General features: G+C 42.6%; 1 protein-coding gene across 4 annotated transcripts in view; it reads left to right on the top strand.

Annotated features, from left to right (window-relative positions):
• Nucleotides 1-19,104, top strand: part of SLC24A2 (solute carrier family 24 member 2) — a 247,311-nt gene that overhangs the window by 169,522 nt on the left and 58,685 nt on the right. For 3 of the 4 annotated variants that reach the window (XM_060609677.3, XM_060609678.3, XM_060609679.3), the window contains exon 5: nucleotides 9,472-9,522. The exons of the other annotated variant lie outside the window; for it this stretch is intronic. In XM_060609677.3, coding sequence (XP_060465660.1) covers nucleotides 9,472-9,522 — 51 coding nt within the window. The remainder of the gene's footprint in view (nucleotides 1-9,471; nucleotides 9,523-19,104) is intronic. 4 annotated transcript variants of the gene reach the window in all.

Genomic DNA, 19,104 nt, shown 5'->3' with positions numbered 1-19,104 from the left:
GTTCTTTGCTATTCCAACTATAGTTTTTCATTACCTGTGACAATATAATTTTGTCTTTGGAAACTCCAGCTGAAAAAGAAGACACCAGAGAAAGTATCAAAGATTTAGCCAAAACTCTGGATAGATGCTCACAGGGGTGATTATAATAACCACCGTTTATCGCACATTTACTATGTTCCAGACACTGTGCTAAGCATTTTATTAAATTAACTCATTTAATGTTCACATCAACGCTGTGAGATAGGAACTTCTATTATAACATTTTATAGATAAGGACACTGAAAGTTAGGGTAATTAAATAATTTGCCTAAGGACACAAGAGAAGTAATTGATGGAGCCATATTCAAATTCAGATTTGTTGGCCCTCAGAATTCACTCTCTTAACCACTCAACAATACCACTTTCCTAAACAGCTGAAGTCCCTTTTGAGCCTTCCTTTTGAAAATCAAAACTTAAAGATCTTTATATTATCTCTTTCCCTGAGCTGTACGTTCTCTAAATAATACTAACAGTGTCCATGTACTTGATGTCATATTATACAAAAGAATATGACAGGGGCGCCTGGGTGGCTCAGTCTGTTAAGCTTCCAACTCTTGATTTCAGCTCAGGTCATGATCTCATGGTCATGAGATCGAGCCCCTCGTTGGGCTCCATGCTGGGTGCAGAGCCTACTTAAGATTCTCTCTCTCCTTCTTCCGCAGCCCCTCTCCAATTCACACATGTGTGCCTTCTCTTTAAAAAAAAAAAAAAAAAAAAAAGGAAAAAAAAGAATATAACATTTATCGACTTCCTTCGGCATGATATAATGGGTCATTATTTTTGTCGTTCTTCTCCATTTATCTGTTTCTTCTCCAATATGAGCTTGTGAAAGGATGTTAGAACAAGTTTCTAATGGTAGGTGGTCATTTCTTGTGACTTATGTTAGCCTGGATACTCATCACTCACTGGGCTTTGGCACAGTTAAAGAATGATGGCTCCCATTTATGGAGCACTTCCAATGTTCCAGACATCAAGTAAAGTATCTTACAACAACACAATAGGGAGTTCTAGAATTAGTACTCTGATGGGGAAACTAAGGCTCTGAAAGACTGACTATCTTACTACAAAGTCATATATCTAATAAGAATTAAAGTCTGGGGGCACCTGGGTGGCTCAGTCAGTTGAGCACCTGACTCTTAATTTCAGCTCAGGTCATGATCCCAGGGTCATGAGATGAAGCCTCATGCTGGTCTCCATGCTGAGCATGGAGCCTGCTTGGCATTCTCTCTCTCTCCCCCCCCCCCCCCGCCCCTCTCCCCCATTCACACTCTTTCTCTCTTTCTCAAAAAAAAAAAAGAAAAAAAAAGAATTAAAGTCTGGATTAGAACCCACATCTATTGACTCCAAAACTTATACTATGCTACAAGACCTCCATGTTCTGCGTGATGATGAGAAGGTGTCTTGATATCAGGTTCTCTCTGATTTTGTAAAGATCAGAAGAATGATATCTCTTTGAAGGAAAAACCAACAGATACTTTATTTTTTTTTTTAAGTAGGCTCCACACCCAACATGGAGCCCAATGCAGAGCTTGAACTCACAACCCTGAGATCAAGTCCTGAACTGAGATCAAGAGTCGGCTGCCTAACTGACTGAGCCCCCCAGGCGCCCGATATTTTAAAGCCATAATAATACCTACCATATGTTTAATGAATATTATGTGCCAGTGATGTGTTAAGTACCTGTAATCCTCACCCCAGCCCTACAAGACAATTGTTATTGGTCCCATTTTATGTAAGTGAAGGAACTGAGTTATCAGAGAGGTTAGGTAACATGCCCAAGGTGTCAGGGCTAGTACATAGCAGACCTGGTTGTTAAGTCTGTAGGGCTCCAAACTATAAATGATATAGCTGTTATGCTATATAATCACTTGCTTTTCTCCATCCCTTTGGGGAAAAAAAACATTCTGACAAAGTATCAGTGTTTAAAATTATGTTAAGGTTGTCATTGAGGTTTTTAATTACGTGATTAAAAGGATACTTATAAAAGCTCGGGAAATCTTTTTTTAACCACACCGTTGGGGTTGATTCTCCTGCCTAGGTCGCTTACTGCTTTTCTTTAAAATTACTTTCCAGAAACCTGCTTGCTCTATCCTGTGCTCTCCCCCTCCCCCAACCGACCTCAAAAGGAAAGCAACAGATCAGCACATCCAGGTCCCATTTTTCTTGTTTGATCATCCAGAGCATGTAAATTACAGTGAAATATGGCCCAAGTCAGCTTCTCACAGGACAGAAATCAGTAACCATTGATATTGCTAAGCAACACCACAGAGGAGCAAGGCTGCAAATTAGGTGACAAATTTATAAGAAGTCAGAGTATCTGGGGACTCACTTGGGCATTTCATTATGAACCATCTGGATGATCCACAGTGATGACCACACATTATTGCTCACTGTTCGAGGATGATAATTCCCATGTAATTATACGGCACCTCCATCTGTGGTCCTAACTTACCTCTCAGAACCTTCCACTGTATTTTTCTAACCCAGATAGTTCCCTGCAAGATAATTGGGAACAGTTACACCTAATGGGCAACTTCCATTCCTTCCCAAAATAGTATTTGAAACAAAACAAAACAAAACCACTGTTTGTGTGGCAGAGCCGGCTGGGCAAGAACATGCATATAGAAGGACAGTCACAGATCATAGCTGCTTCGTGGACCTGACATGAGATCCACCTTTGGTGGTCCCAGAGGAGCCTGAGGTGATGAGGTTCAATTTGTTCCCAAGCCACGGATGAGCAGATTGTAGTACCTACATCACAAATGTAAGCTTTGAGACAGACAAGGAAGTGAGCCCAAGTCCTTGACCCTCTGGAGAAGGGTTATGTAAGCAAGGACCCCTCCCAGTTCAAAGAGCCTAGTTGGTCTCATTTGTTCATTCATTCATCCATCCAACTAATACTTAAAAGACAGAGCAGCCCAATTTTAAACCAAAGATTGCAAATCGATGAGCCCAATATGACCCAGGTGGTGTTTTTTTAATTTGGAATTTGTCGCCAACATTTAAAACTCAGGAGTTTTCACATTAAAATCCAGGTATCTGGCTTCCCTGGAATAACTAGCAGATCAACGCTATGCCTGCATTTCTTCATGGAACTGGAGGTGCGTGGCCACTGCCCATTTTTACGCATGCACTGTCCAGTTGTCCATCATCACACCATTCCCTGTCATTGTCCCCAGCCCACTTTGCTCACCTACATACCTGGCCCCTGTGGTTCATTCATGCTTTGTCAGAATGTCTTCTGTGCTCCAGACACCAGGCCAGATGCTGGGGACCATTCTGACTCCCGATGTAACATCAGTATTTCCTGGGAGCTGGGGCCTCAGAATGACGTCAGCAGAAGGACACAAACAGAAATACATGTGGCGAGTGTGGGAAACAAAACTAAGAGCTGTAACAAACCAACGTGTCTAGGTTTGCAGGAAGCTTAAAAGGAAGAGTGTTTCACGAAGGGGCTCGATCCCAAGGGCGTGAGACTCAGGTGATGAATTTCTGAGAGGAGTGTTCCTAAATCCTGTTGAAACTCAGCAGCTGATGGAAGATCACCCACCACTTGGCCCTTTATTTTCATTTGCTCCGTTGTTGCCTGGCGTCCAAAAGCCTAAGTGAGAGGTTTTCATCTCATAGAAGAAAAAGAAGTACTCACTAGCATAGATCGGGAAGAGTCAGATGTGAAAAGAACTCCATAGAGCAGGATCATCTCTGTTGACACCTTGTGTGTGACATACGTATGTTGCCACATGTGAAGTACAGCTGTCCCTGGGGAAGCGTGTACACCTTAGGAGCCTCTTAGGGAAGCTTAACACATGAGCATCATTCCCCTCCACGGAATGGTGAGCAGAGCTTCTGTGATGAGTCAGTACTTTGAAAGCTTCTTGTGAGAATTTGAAGGTTAAAATATTCCTTTCCTTCTGACTTGAGTAAGAAGTGAGGATTCATGGTTGTTTCCTCATTTAACCTCAGTCTTTAAAGGTTATTTTTAAGTTAAAAAAAAAAACAAACTACTTGCATCGGCATGGATTTGATATAAAAGAATAATGACCAAAGAAAGCCTTGTAATGGGAAGCAATTAATTCTGGTGGCTCAAGCAGCCTTTTTTTGAGGTGAAATCAAACACAAAGCTTTAAATCGGGCTGCATGAGAAAACACCTTTTAACTCAGAACTCAGGTTTATTGTGATGCAAGTTTTTCACATGAGGAGACAAGAAAAAGGTAAACCCAGATATGCCGCAAGAAACTTAAGAATTAAATAGCTCTACAAATATAAATGCTACATTTATGTTGGGGAGTGGGATGGAAAATTACAAAGGCTCGACTGTCATAGCCACCCGTTCACAAAATCTCAATAATGAAAATAAATTCACAAATTAAAAAAAAAACAAAACACTTTGGGCTAAAACTGCAAAATACAGTTCTGGAAGTTAGCCAGGGAAGCCTTTCACTAAACTGAAAGTTTTTCTTCTGACAGTTTCCCTCGAGTTTAAGGGAAAAAGTCTGGGGCGGGGGGGGGGGGGGGGGGGGGGGGGGGTTGTTGTTGACTTGTATGGCAAGTATAGACATTGACATTGGTGCTCGTCCACGGAGATAATCAGGTTGAAGGGGATTCAGCAACATCCTGCTAGGCTGAGTTGATGTTCATGTGGGAGCTTTGGCAGACAATGAAAAGGGGTACTAATTGCTAAGGATGCCTGTGTCACCCCAATGCAAAGTGCTTTCTATGCTTGTTCTCATCTGATTCTCCAAAAACCCCTCTGAGCATAGGCACTTATTGTTCTTGTCCCCATTTTACTGAAGAGGAGATCGAGGCCCAGGGAGGATCACCCAGCTCGTAAGGAGTAGAGCCACTGCTCTGAATTAGCTATCTTGTCTATCTCACTCAGAAACACTCTTAACCTTGATGATGCCATCATGGTATCGGCAGTCAAGAAGCTTCAGGCATTCGCGCCTGCCTTCCTGACTTTAGCTTCTAGGGAAGTTCAACAAAACAAAGCATCCTAAACCTCAGTGTCATTTGGGAGCTGGGCACTTACATACTTTATTTAAGAAATGTGAGGAGAGCATGTGATAAGAGAAAAGCACTGTTCTACGTTCCGTTGGAAGGGATCTAAGAGGAAGAGGGTCTCTGCCTCCGACATATGGACAGCCTAGTTGGACAGACAGGCTTGTGTGCAAATATCAGAAGGGAAGTTGCCAAGGTCCCAAGCTGGTACACTCGTGGTCAGATGAATGGTCACATGCTATTGCAATGGTTACAGTCCAAATTTTGGCATTCTGCGTAGATCCAAGAGTCGAAGAGCAGGACTGATGAAGAAATTTCTTTTGTATGCTGGCCCCGATGTGGCAAAATATCTTTTGTTGTTGAGCAGCAGATCTCTGTGTAAAACCTCTTTAAGTAGTGTTGAATTTAACAAACCTGTGTAAAATACCAGATTCTCTAAATGCTCTGCTCCGTGTCCCATGGGTTCCTCACGCTTCTTGGGGTTCTTGCAGCAATAAAGCTGCCCATCCCTGGTGGCTTATTGGGAGTTGTTGTCCTATCTACTACTCTTTATCCCAGCATTATGGGATAGATACAATTATGCCCCTATATAGCTGAGGACACCAAGGCTTGGGGAGGACAAGCAGTTTGCTCAAAGTCACACAGCTAATAAGTGGCAGACCATGGATTCGAGCCTACACCCTGGTTGCAAAGCCCATGTCTTTAACTTCCATTTGCTACTGAAAATAATCCTTCCATTGTTGTGATATAATCCAGTATCTGCACACACCTTCTTGATAGGTATTAGGCAACTTTACTGAGAGACTACCACCCATTTGTATTGAGAAAGCCTTAATTTTTAGGTCTCCACATGCAGTCCAAGCCAGTACCAAAAATAAAGCTCTTTGATTAAAAAACAATAAACAAATTAATCATTTTTTTCCTGCCAGCTAACACTTAAGTGATAAATACTTGTTCTCACTGATTTCTCTACCTCTGTTTTTCATTCCAATCAAAGGAACTCAGCATAGATGCTTCTATTGAATTTCTGTCTTATAGATCAGAATTTTGAGGCCTGAAAGGTGAGAAGTCATTTTTCTCCTCCACCTATCTGGGGAGGTTTGCTGAAAAAAGGATTGAGAATGCCAAAACCCTCAAAAGTGGAGCTGAGAAAGTCAGTGTTGGAAGGAGAAATATGTGTCCATGCCCTTCTTAGGAAAGGAGATTAGGAACCCAAAACACGAATTCTTATTCATAGATTCTTTGAGGCTGAAGATAAGACCCTTCCCTTGACTTACCAATCATGAAGTATGGACAGGAATCAGGAGGTACCTTAAAGCAGGTTGTTATGTTGCCGGCAGGACCTGGAAGGAAGTGGAAATACTTCATCCCTCCTACAGATCTTGGAGCAAGATGCCTGTGGCCACAACGATCCAAATGGCATGAAAGCAAGGGGGGGAGGGGGGTCGCCATGACAGGCAGCATTCACAATCGGCCTATAGGCTCAGCTCCAGCACCAACCGCTGGGTTCTGGAATTTTTTCTTAGGCTGTGTGGGCTTCTTAGAGATATGTTACAGTGAAGAGACACCAGGTGGTACCCAGGATGATATTCACTGGTGATTCATCCCTCTTCCGATCCTGGCTACCTCTTGCTCCGTTGACAGAATGGATGTTGCTAGATGGGATTAAACAGCCCTCTCTTGAACTCCTTCACTGCCTCCTATCCCAGAGAAACTCAGCTTGGATGAGGCCCCGTTAGAATCCTGATCCAATGGTGTAAAGGAACCTTGGTTAATTTCTGTGGGAAGTGTGCTGACTGGAGGCCATTTCCCCTTGCCGGTGAATTTTCATTCATGCCTCTCAGGCCCTCTCAGGCCACAGTGGCTAAGACCACTCTCCATGAGGCATTCATTGTCTGTAGGACACCAATCCGGTGCACGATGTGCTCTGGCTTACGTGTACATGTTGTGTTCATCCTAGTCGCGTGTGACACCCCTCTTCGTGCCCCCCTAAATGAGAGCCACCAGCTCTTGGAGATGCACCCCCACCTACCCCAGGATGCTGTCCTAACCACTTGAAAGCATGAGAGTACTGAGCCCACCATCTCACCATCCTGTTGCTGTGTGCATTCCAGACTGTTCTAGCACACTGGCTTCCTTCTCATTCTTTTCTGCCTTTGCTTTAGTAAGCAACAAACATAATTCCCTTCACTTGGGCAGGTACTCTGACCTTGCCCTGCTTCCTCACTGTGCTTCGAGTTGCTGTGTCACCTGTTGTATTTTGGTGTTTCACTACTGTTGTTCCTTATCTTCCACCACCCTTAGCCTCATTTTTGGTATGTTCCTTTCAGTTCTTATCCCTCTGTCCCATTCATCCAAGGAAGCAGCTAAGAAACCATCTAGACATTGCCACAGCAGCAACAACGTGTGAGCATTGTCAGACATGAACAGTTCCAATTTCCACGATATAAAAATGAAATAATTACAGGCTATGTTTGTATTTGTTTATACCTGATTCCACAAGAGGTGGGGTAAAAAATAATCACATCTGCCACAAGCAGATGTTTGACAGTTTGGAAGTGATACATGAAAACGTGTATCCGTATATGGAGGGTTTGCATCTAAAAAGACAGATCCATAAAATTGCAATGGTGTATCTTTCCTGTGTAGAATATGGTCTACACCCAACTTTGCAAACACAGAGCCGCCCACGTTCTGTTTCCTGAGCAAAGAACAGAGAATGCCAGCTGCTTATGCTACTGCTTTACCTCAGGAGAGGAGGAGAGGCTACAAAAAAATTAGTTGGCTGATATAATTCATCAACTTACTCTAAGATTTTACACACGCGCTTGTGCGTGTATTATGTGTAAAGCTACCATGAACGTGTGTTTAATATTTATGAAGGTATTTAGATCATTTCGGAATTCCAAGCTTGTGCGATGTCATATATATAGTAGACTACTGTTCTTAAAATACCCCCCCAAAAATTATATTCTGCAGAATCAATCCCCAGAAGTCATTAAAAAGACTTTCTTGTTATTTACACAAAATTCAATTTCTTATTGAAGTGCTTGCACCTTTTGTCATGTAGCTACAAAATCCAGAGTAGGCAGGTTTTTGCAGAAGCATAAGGATGAGGTGATTTTTCTCCCCAAGGCATAATTTTGTATCGGTGTGTTAAAATAGCTTTAGTAAAATTTTAGGCGCATGGAAAAAGAATATGTATATAGATATAGGTAAAGATACAGATATAGATATATGCATACTATATATATTCTATAATGTATAATATAAACGTAAAATGGAAGGATATGTCTTATTGTCTTTTAAGCTGGATCCTTCATCTTGCACACAAAACCCATCAATTACTAGTTGATTCATGTGTGGGGTTTCACTGGCGTCCTAAGTTAATGAGCCATGGAGGCTTTCTGCAGAATCACAGAAATATGTCTTGAGTCTAATTAATTTCTTGAGGTTTATTGGGAGAGTGTTGTTATGACCGGGAAAAATATTTTTAACCTACTCACAATGTTGCTTAAAACACTCTGGAATTTTCAGATGAACAAGAATTAAAGTTTCTATTTTAGAATGGAACTAAGGAAACAGAAATGGCGCGTCCCGGCCTCCTCTCTTCCCCAACCCAGGCTGATTCAGCATCCCCAGATGATTCAGCACAGCATTGCTTTCTGCCAGTGGTGTCGGTGACAGTGAGTCCTTTGGTGATCTGCGCACAGGAGGGGCTGTTGATAGCCCCTCCCCACTGCAGTCTAAGGAGCCACAGGCGATGCCTCAAGCTGGGAGATGGGGCTGCTCTGTCACCTGCCTGAGCCAGGTGGCTTCCCTCTTCCAGAGCACTCCGCACCTTTTTCAGCTCTTGTCAGCAGGCTGCACTCATGGTATTCAGTGTTTTCTATCTAATCTATGAGATAAAAGTGAACACGGAGTTCAGAACCTGGTTTTGCATTTTGGGTTTTCCCAGGTAGCCTCCTTAATCTCTAGGAAGTGGTTCTGTTGGAGAGGAGCTAGGAAATGAATTTCTGGGCCTGCTGTCCCATGGCAAGGACTCCCAGTCCTCAAGCCCCACTGGGCCTGGACATTGTCCTCGTTTGTCCCTTTCCCTTAGAGCGTCACCTCTATACAAACTATAGGGCTAGGCTAGACCCGGTGTGAACTTGCCAACTACACTGTTTCATGGGATGTTAAAATAACTGTGTCCTATTCTGTAATGCAGGGCACATCCTACCCCCAGTAGAATAATATATTTTAAGTGATTTCTGAAAATGGGCCGTGAAAGCTGTCTGCCACATGGCCCATGTTTGCACATCTCTATATAGTTAACGATTGCGGAATTTGACAGTATAACTCTGAATCTGATTAATTAAGAATGTGTAAAAACAAAGTTCTTGCATTACAGCTCGTTCCTTATCTTTGTGTCTTTTACTGTGATGTTGTAGAACTTGGATCATATGGAAAACTAAAATATTATGACACAATGACTGAAGAAGGTAAGAATGATTTTAGAATTGTATGCATTGGCTTTTTTTTGTTTTTTTCATTTATGGTGTCTGGTGCTTGCCCATTTTTTTTTAATCTTTTATTTTCCCTCTTTGCATGACTTCAGTGACATCGTGTGATTTATTATTCTTTCCACATTTTTGTCTAGTTTTTGCCATCGTGTTTATTTGGGATTGGAGATGTGCAATACCATGGGCAATCATGTTATTCCATTCAGATGCTCCAAACCATGTCAGTTGTGTACCACACACACAGAGAAATGGTGTCAGCGACGTAAGCCCAAGCACACACCCACTGTGTCAGCATTATTTCCCCCACGTGCTCACAACACATAGAAACGCATCCAATCAGCACTCTTAATATGCCCTGAATTTCAGAGGGAGTGGATGTTCTGATTTGTGCAAAGGAAAGAGTGATCTCAACTCCTTAACCCAAAACCAGCTAGAGACCGGTTTCTGGCGCAGACAGCTGTGAGCTCATGTCCTCAGTCCCCACAGTCCCTGCTCACTCACTCATCCAAGAGCGTTGCTCAGAAAGGCCGAGGCCACAGTTCCAGCTGGTGGAATTGAATTTACTGGGGTTCATGCTTTGTGAGACTGAGCATAGCCTTATAACCATTTCCCCTGAGTAAGTGAAGGCTGGCAGAGATTTATTTTTAAATGAATTTACTAATGAACTCCAGGCACCATTCCTGGAGCACAATCTTGACCCAATGAGAATCCCTTCTCTGAAATAAGTTCACCATGGAAGAACACTTTGAAAGGTTTACTCTTGTGAAGGGAGTTACCCTGTTTCCCCCATTTCACCCCACACATGCCTCCATCTTTTGGGTAATAAATAATATTTATAAGGTATGAAACATTTGGGTTTTTACATGATTTTTACGTTGATACTGACAAGCAATCAAAAGGTAGTCCAGAAGAGGAATCAGCTAATTTTGGCTTTGGACATGAGCGAAACTCCCCAATGTGTTGCATATCTTGTTTGCAGCTTCTAGTATTTCTAAGTTGCCTTAGCTTGCCCAAGATCTCCTAGTTGCTTTGCATCAAAGAAGCGGAACATCTGACAGCCCCTGGTAAGAGGAAGCTCCTTCTCCGCCTCCCCGCCCCCGCACACAACTCTGGCTTCTGTACAACACCCAGGCTATTCCTGCACTTTCAGTTAACCACTGTGGCGTTTTCTAAAGCAGAAGGCCCCTATTAGGGTCTCATGCCGGGCCCTGTTATGACCCAGGATCCTCCCAACAACCTGGGGAAATGAGAGCGCCAGGGACAGAAAGCTACCTATGAGAATAAGTGTCCTACCACCAAGAGGATAGAAAGAGCAATCCAGACCTTAAAGGAAGGCTCCTGTGCCAGCTATTATTTTTATTCCATGTCTTCAGATCACTTGGGTTTTTATTGGCAATTGGCTTGAGAAGCCAAAGCTTTGAGACTCGCCTCCTGGCATCTCCCCAGCCCCCAGCCTCAGTTTCATGGCTCCAGCAGCAAGGTGGGGGGGGGGGGGGGGGTCTGTTAGCTTCTCCCTGCCCTGTCACGACCGTCCACTCTCTCTCTTTCCTCTTTCCTCTTTCCTCTTTCCTCTTTCCTCTTTCCTCTTTCCTGTCCTCTGCCATCCACCCTTCACTTCCCATTCTTGGGGCAGCATCTGCCCTGCTCTTGCCTCAGTTGCCCCATTTCTCACCTACTCTGTTCCTTTCCTTCCTCTTTCCACATCCATTAGAGCAAGAGTTGGTGTCCTTTCTCAGCCTCCCTAAACCAGACAACTCAAGGCCACACCAAGATGCAAAAAACAGTACTTCCAATCTGATCCACCCATCTAGTAACACGCGGGCTTTCTAGGCAGGAAAATAAAGTCAAAATCATGCCGGCCCTTAGCAGGGCTGTGAAATTGTGTTTGGGGCCCTCATGGGCCACCTTTAACATTTCTTACGACTTCTCTTCACTTTCCCATCCCTTCTTGCGTATCCCTTTGTGTCCAGTTCTTAGCTGAACTTTCACCCCTACTACCGTAACAGCTAATAGTGGCTCAGGCAGCATTTTTAAAGTGTGTTCTGTGATAAACTCATTTCATATGATGTCAGTAGGAATTTTGCCACACCCCAGAAAAAAAGAAGGTAAGATTGATTTCCTAGTTTAATAAAGTGGAAGAGCTCCTGAGTTTTCTTTGCCACGTGACCTGTCAGAGGCTTCCGTGTGCTCCTGTGCATTGCAGCATCGAGTAAAGCATAAAGAGGGATGCAGTTTCTTGCCCAGACTTCTTTGATGAGAGGCCTCTTTCTTCCACGGAACCTCTTGCGGGACTGTTTTAGAAATGCTGATCAAGGTGCTATCCTTCACTGGGAATAGGAGCCTCTGAAAGATTAAGAAGTGTTCCAGACACATAGCCATCCCTCTCAAGTACTCACAGAAATACTTTGGAATACTTTGGAACAGGTCTTCCTCTAGCCACATCAAGCCACACCCTTCACCTCCAGGACAAGCGAGGCCTGGCTTAAAGCTAATTCTGGGATTCTGTCTGAAAGATTCAAAGCCAGCCCAGTAACTTTAGACCAGGCAACAGCTACATGTGACTCCTTCAAACACTCGAGAGCCTCCCCCTCCCCCTGAAAATAGTAACTGTGATTTGTGCTGCTTCCATTTGTACGACAGAAGCAAGTGTCATAAAGATGTAGATGTTTGGGGCAATCGCTGTAGGCTACCTAACCTTCAGGAAATACCCCTCTCCATTTGAAGCATTTCTTTTCACACTTTTAGAAATGTGACTAGCTCTTGAGCAGGGCTTTATTGTAATTGCCCATATGACTAGTCCTCATTTGTAACTATTTCCAGGAAATCCTCTGGATGTTATGTGAGGTCAGCTACTTTAAATGAGGGCCCGTTTTTCCCCCCTCAAGTGGAGCAGTGGAAAGATGGGTCATATATGCTACCCCATATCTTAAGGGGAATTGACTGATGATTTCCTAAATATAGAGAATTGTCTTGAACATATTCAGCTCATTATTTTAAGGCCCTGCTATATGCAAATTATGTTGCTAGGTGCTTTGGGGAAATACAAGATTAAAAGGTGAGCAATTTGCCCCCCGCAGAATTTATAGACAGGGAGAAAAATGAAACACAGTAACCACTGAGCCACCAGGAAGAAAGTGGTAAGTACCATAGGTATTCGGAAGAAAATGGCAGACTCCAGAAGGAGGAAGGATTGCTTTCAACCAGGGGGAAGATTTTGTGGAGAAAATGAACTGGGTTCCAAAGATCAGTAAATATGGGATAAACTGGGGAAGGAAGGGTGGTAAGTTCTGACCTACCAGGCTAAGGATGGAATCAAAGGATAGGGACACACCAACCTTTACTGGCCACCTGCCAAGTGCAGTGGGTGTCATTTAATCCTTATAATGTCCACACAAGGTGGATTTTTTTGAAGATGAGAAAGCCAAAGTTCAAAGTGTTTTATTAGATGAGGAAACTAAGACTCAGAGAAGTAAAGTATTTTGCTCTGGGACTCAGGGGTACTAAGTGGTGAATTGGGACCCAAAGTCAGGACCGTGGCACACCCAAGCTCTGCCCTCTTGGTACTGCTGCAGTTTGATGTACAAGGTGGGTGTGAGGAAATGGACTGTTCAAATTGGCGTCAGAATAGGGAGTGGAAAGAAATGCTTGATGGAGACCAATCATGGGAAAGGTTTAAACTACAGACTTAGAATGAGGGCATCATAGAGTGAACAACAATGCGCTGCTGAATAAAACCTGAACCGCTACTTGGACACTTCACCATAAAAAGGTTATTTTAATAAGACAATATACTCACTCTCAGACATTGGACAAAATCATGACATTTTGACAAAAAGTGACCTTGCCCTCAGAGCCCTCTCTCTCCCTCCCTCATCTTCAGGTGCCTTAGAAACTAAACTGGAAGACCTCCCTAGGCCACACCCAGCCTCTTCCTCACCCCAAGCTAATCAGAATTTCATTCATCCATTCACTCATTCATTCATTCATTCGTTCATTCTCTAATACATCCACTCAACAACACTCAGTAAGTACCAGGCATTGGACCAGACCCAGGGCTGATTGAAGACAGTCCTTCTAAAGAATTCACACTCTAGTGGGAGACACAGGCAAAGAGATGAATAGTATGATGGACAGACCCAAGGTGCAGGGAGAGTCCAGTGGAAGGCATCATATTCAGTCTTGAGAAATGAGGACAGGCTTCTCAGAGAAGTGATGTCTGCATTGCCTCATTCCTGCATCCCAAGATGACAACACCTACTGGCCACCTGATCCTGTGTTCACTTAATAATAACTGAGCACCTGCTCTGTATGACACATTTTGCCAGACTTGATAGTTAGTAAGGCTTACTCTTCCAAAGCACTGAATTTCCTTCTATAATAAGATGCTTCCAGGGATGCGAACAAATTACTCTAGAAGTGGCCTTTTGGTGACCTCAGACCGCTCTACATGGGCAGCCATCCTTTTATCTCCTTGTGCAGTAATACTGCATATTCTTGAAAGAGCGATCTCCAATTTTTACCTGGAGCTAACAACCCATAGTGTATTTCTCACCTGCAGATATCCAAGTTACACACCATTCTCATTCTGGAAAACTCTCAAAAAGTTGAACTTTGCTTTCTTACTAAAATTAGGTGAAAATGTAGAAAGCTAGCTCAAAAGAAAACATCCTTGTGTGGTTGAACACATGAATTAAAAGGAGAAGAGACCTTGCTATCCATTATATTAGATGGAACTAACTTTTACTCTTTGGAGATAAACGTTCATGGAGACGTGTAGATAGGTAGATAGACAGAAATCCTGACTAATATCTTGCAAAGAAGCAATGTATGGGGAAGCTGCCTGCAGTGTACTGTCCTAAACTCATTGCCCCTTAACACTAGCCATTTCCAGGAAAAATAATTTCTTTATCATTTAAAAAGTCTTTGTTCATTTGTGTAAGAAAAAAAGATATAAAAAGTTGTTGTAATGTCAAGGGCAAAAATTACAATTATCTTTTCCTTAATGAGATTAAAGATACTACTTCCTGGCAACCAATAGCCCCTTTCTTTACCAAACTGAAAAGCTAATGTCTTAACCTGAATGATGGGGTCCTAAATTAAGCATGTGGCTGAGTTTTGAAAACCCCCATTATCTTAAAGAAGTAAAAGCCTTTAAGGTCACACAGTCTAGCCAGTCATTTGATGTTCTTAACTGCAGTGAAATAGTCCAGTTCTTTTTCAAGGAGAAATTGAATTTTGGAATACCATTTAATAGTATTTTCCATTACCAAAGATGTATCCTCTGAAAACGTAGTCCCAAAACAGGTCTTTGGTATTACCTGTGGCCTTCACATTATAATCTAATCTTTGCCCGAATGGATAAGACTGTGTTACATACACTGATATATTAGGCAGGATAGGTTCAGCTGTATATAGTAGAAAATGCGAATTAACCGTGGCTTTGGTCAGATGGAAGTTAATTTTTCTCTCAAGTAAAAGAGGTCCAAAGGTAGGCAGTATGTGGCAGATATGGAAGCTCTTCACTAATCCAAGACCAATCCCATCTTCTTCATAATCCTAGTATATGACTTTCAACCTCAAGGGCACCTTGTGGTCCAAGATGGCTGCTGGTAGAGCTCCAGTCATCGTGTCTATATTCCAGGAAGGAGGAAGAGCCAACATGATTTTCCCCAGCTATTTTGTCTTCTTTTTGAGGAGGCTTCCCTTTAGACCCTTCCAGTAAAACTGCCCAAAACCAGTTACATGTCTACACCTCATTTCAAGGAAGCTCGGAGATGTAGTTTATTAAACTGGGTGATTTGCTGTCCCCCAGCTTTACGTATTATGTCACTAGGAAATGAAAAGGAAATAGATACTGGATAGGCAACATGCAATCTCTCCTCAAAAGAGAAATATCACTTTTATATAATTATATGTTGATAGGGAATATGGAGAACAGAGCAAGCTGTGTGAGGGATGTTGAGAATTCATGTTAAATTTGAGATACCTGTGAGATATCCAAATGGAGATGTGGAGGAAGCAGTGGAAATGGAGTGTGTATCTTGGGAGAAAGGCCAGGGCTATGGATACAAATTTAGGAGTCATGCAATATAGGTGTTATTTAAAGCTACAGAACTGGAGAAGAATACTGACCTAATCAGTAGGGAAGAGGAGGTCAAGGTTGACCCTGTGGACTCCAAAGGTTAGAGTCTGGGAAGAAGGGGAGACCCAGCAAGGAAAACTAGGGTGGACAGAGAACCAGGAGAGAAGGGCATCCCAGAAGCCAAATGAACTGTTCCACAAGAAGGCAATGAAAAGGTGATACCATCAATGAATTGACCAGTAAAATCAAAGAATTGCTGTCGTACAAAGAGAGTGATGGACACAAAGTGAGATGCTTCAAGTCAGAAGTTTGGAAGTGGTACCATTATTGCTAATGATGAAGTCTAGATCTGACCACAGGAGTGGGTGAATAAGGTGAGCTAGGGGAGAGGGTAGCTGGAAATGAGCAGGTTAGGGTGGTGAGGAGCCAAGTGTTGCAGGGCTTACCTATTACCGAAGCTGGTAACAGGAGCTATGTAAAAGAGTAGCGGGTTCTGGAATGACAGAAGGTTGATGAGGAAGTCAGTTGCCATAGAGGTGGTAGAGGTGGCTTATGCTTCAAAGGCACAAGAAATGGTTTGGAAGTAGTGAGAAAGGGGGGATGGAATGTGGGCCATTTGGAGAGATAAGCACCTGCCCCTTTCAAGGGCCATGAGAGAAAAAGGGCCCTCAGGAAACAGAAAGGCAAAGAGAATATTCAAAGCAGAGGTTAAGGACGTAGAGACAGATTTACTGGTGGCAGAGGTGTGAGATTGAGTCAGGTCAGGCATTTTCAGAGCCACATGGAGATGAAGGTCTGGATGGTGTTGGATGACCCAGAGGCTCTGCTGAAAGGAAAAGGATACAGGATGGAATGGGAACAACCTAACAATGTGTTAGAAGTTCTTACTTGGTAGGGGCCCCCCAGGCAGTTTGCACTGATAAAGTAGGGTCCTTCTTTCCAGGATAGGGGAGCGCTGGGGAACCCCTTAAGTCCAGCTGGGGGTGAGGAAGGTTGAAGAAGGAGCCTTCCTCAATTCAGAGAGCGAGTGGGTTCAACCCAGCACAGGAAGACCTTTCCTACAGACATGGCCAAAGATGCAATGGCCTGCCTCAAAAGCCAGTGAGTCCCCCTCCTCTGGAGAAGCCAAGGTAGCCTCTGTCAGAAGAGTGTTCAGATAATGGACACCTTGATAGCCCTTTGAGTCCCATGTCCAAGATTCTTTCCTAGTTCCTTGTATTAAATGTGATGGCAGGCACTGGTTTAGAGTCTACTTTTGAGATTAAATCTTTTGAAAACTTCATCTTACATTTTGGGTAAGCTGCCACCAGGACTGTGGGTAGGTAGGTTCCTGGGCCACAGCTTCTGAAACAGAAGGCTTGTGTATTTATTGATCCAGTTCATAGACAAATTGTTTATTAATGTGGTTTTATATATAGCAGGTATTACAAGAGATAATTCCTGTGAAATAGACCTTTAAAAGAATAACTACCTTCTCTTTTAGTTGCAAATACAAACTTTTAGCACAGTAAAAATTGTAACTGCAAGTTAATTTTAACTATTCCGTTTAATTATAAAAAAACATTACATGCATACAGAAGTAAAAAGCAAACACGACATAAGGGAAAGCAATAAAAATGAGTCTCCCTTTTACCCCAGATTCCACTTATTCCTTAGAGTTAACCACTGTCATCTATTTTCCAACATACACGCTTTTCTTCTATACACCGTTCTCTATATCTGGCTTTTATTTATTAGCATATAGTGGAGACGTTTCCATATCAGCACTTTCCTTATCCTTTACTAGCTACATCGTATTCTACTGCTTGCCTCTTCCATGATAGGTCCTTCCCATCAGTCCCCTGTCAATGGCCACTTACAATATTTCCATTTCTGTTGATTTATCCAATTATTAGAACACCACATGAGCATCTTTCCCCATATAGCCAAGTCTACTGAATGGAAGACATATACATATAAAATAAATCCCTAGAAATAGAAATGCGAGATCAAAGCATATACACATTTCAGATTCTGAAAGCTATTGCCAAATTGCCCTCCAAAGGAATTGCACTAGCTGATGTGCCCACCAACAGTGAATGAGAGCTCCTCAAACCAACTTAATGAAGTCCCTTGAAGAGTCTGTACAAAGCAGATCAGCCTTTGCATTGTAACTGCCTTCTAATTTACTGATTTCAGAAGCCAGATTTTTTTTTTTACCAAAGTTGAGTTAAAGCCAGGGTTCAGTTATGATGGAAGTCTTTCCTCTAAATTAAATGACAAGGCTATTCTTCCTACACCGAATATCCAATTTCCACCACATCATGTGTCCCCCTTACACAAGACTGTTGTCATCCCTGCACAATGTCTGAAAGGTACACTGCAAATTAACTTTCTGCCTTCCAATTACCAAAAGTGGGGAGCCCCCGTTGTGCACGGACACCATTTCCCATACCATGTTACATTTCATTCATTCCAGGTTCATGGTTTAACTCATTCAGTCCAACTTGCCATCACCGTAGGATTTTTCTAGCCACAGATGCTCTCGGTAAGGCTGAGCCTTACCCCTCCCCAACATGTACTGCCTCACCATTTATTAACCACATTACTTTTTTAGAGATGTATTCTTACAAGTATCTCCTGGGGCTGGATCTTAGGAAGACAGCAGCCTAGTAGGTACATAATCAGACTAACCAGCTAGTAACTGCTGTCAGATCTGTCAGAAAGACCAAACCAGCTGCGTGGGTGAATCCACGGTCTTCCTGAAAACCAGGACCAAGGAAGTCTAATTAGAATACATCCAGTTTTTCAGACTTCATTGCATCTTATTTTCATGATCTAAACTGTCAGCAGTAAAAGCAGAAAGATCGGACCTGGCAAGTAAAGGCAGATTTTGCCACATTGCATTTGTAGAAGGTGTTAAGTTGCAGCAAAAGGCAAATTGTGGATGCTGCTTTTTGTCTATTTCTGACATCCCCAGAGCTGAAAATGCTAAGTTGCCTTCATTAGTCAAACTTGAATACTATTATTACAAGTTAATGATATAATTTCCCACCCCCATGAAGCTTTCTCTTACAAAAAAGAAAAAGTGGGAATCTGTAATACCAGGAGGCTGGCATGTTCAATTATGCATGGTAAGATTCTCTTTTGATTACATCTGAAATGAACTGAACCATGTCATTTTAGTCATGGACCACTAAGCCCTCAGTAGCATTTAGTTAAGAACACTCAGCATGTGTCAGCACTTCTGTTGCAAAACCATGCTTCAGATGAGATCTACAGGCACTGGTTTACGATGTAACATTGAGGATTCCAGAAACTAGGAAATAGGAGCTCAAATCAACTGACGATTCACAGACACATGAAATCCTGGTGACAGGAGATGACGTATGTACGTGAAACAGCGGCTGCTCCTGAATAAATGCCAGCCAAATCTAAGATCTTTCATTTCACATCAAGATAAATAATTGGGTGACATATAGGCTCATCAGAAGAAAGAA

The sequence above is a fragment of the Panthera onca genome, chromosome D4, assembly GCF_046562875.1.
Source record: "Panthera onca isolate mPanOnc1 chromosome D4, mPanOnc1 haplotype 2, whole genome shotgun sequence".
In the NCBI taxonomy this organism is placed as follows: Eukaryota; Metazoa; Chordata; class Mammalia; order Carnivora; family Felidae; genus Panthera; species Panthera onca.
This window is presented reverse-complemented; position numbering and strand designations above follow the sequence as displayed.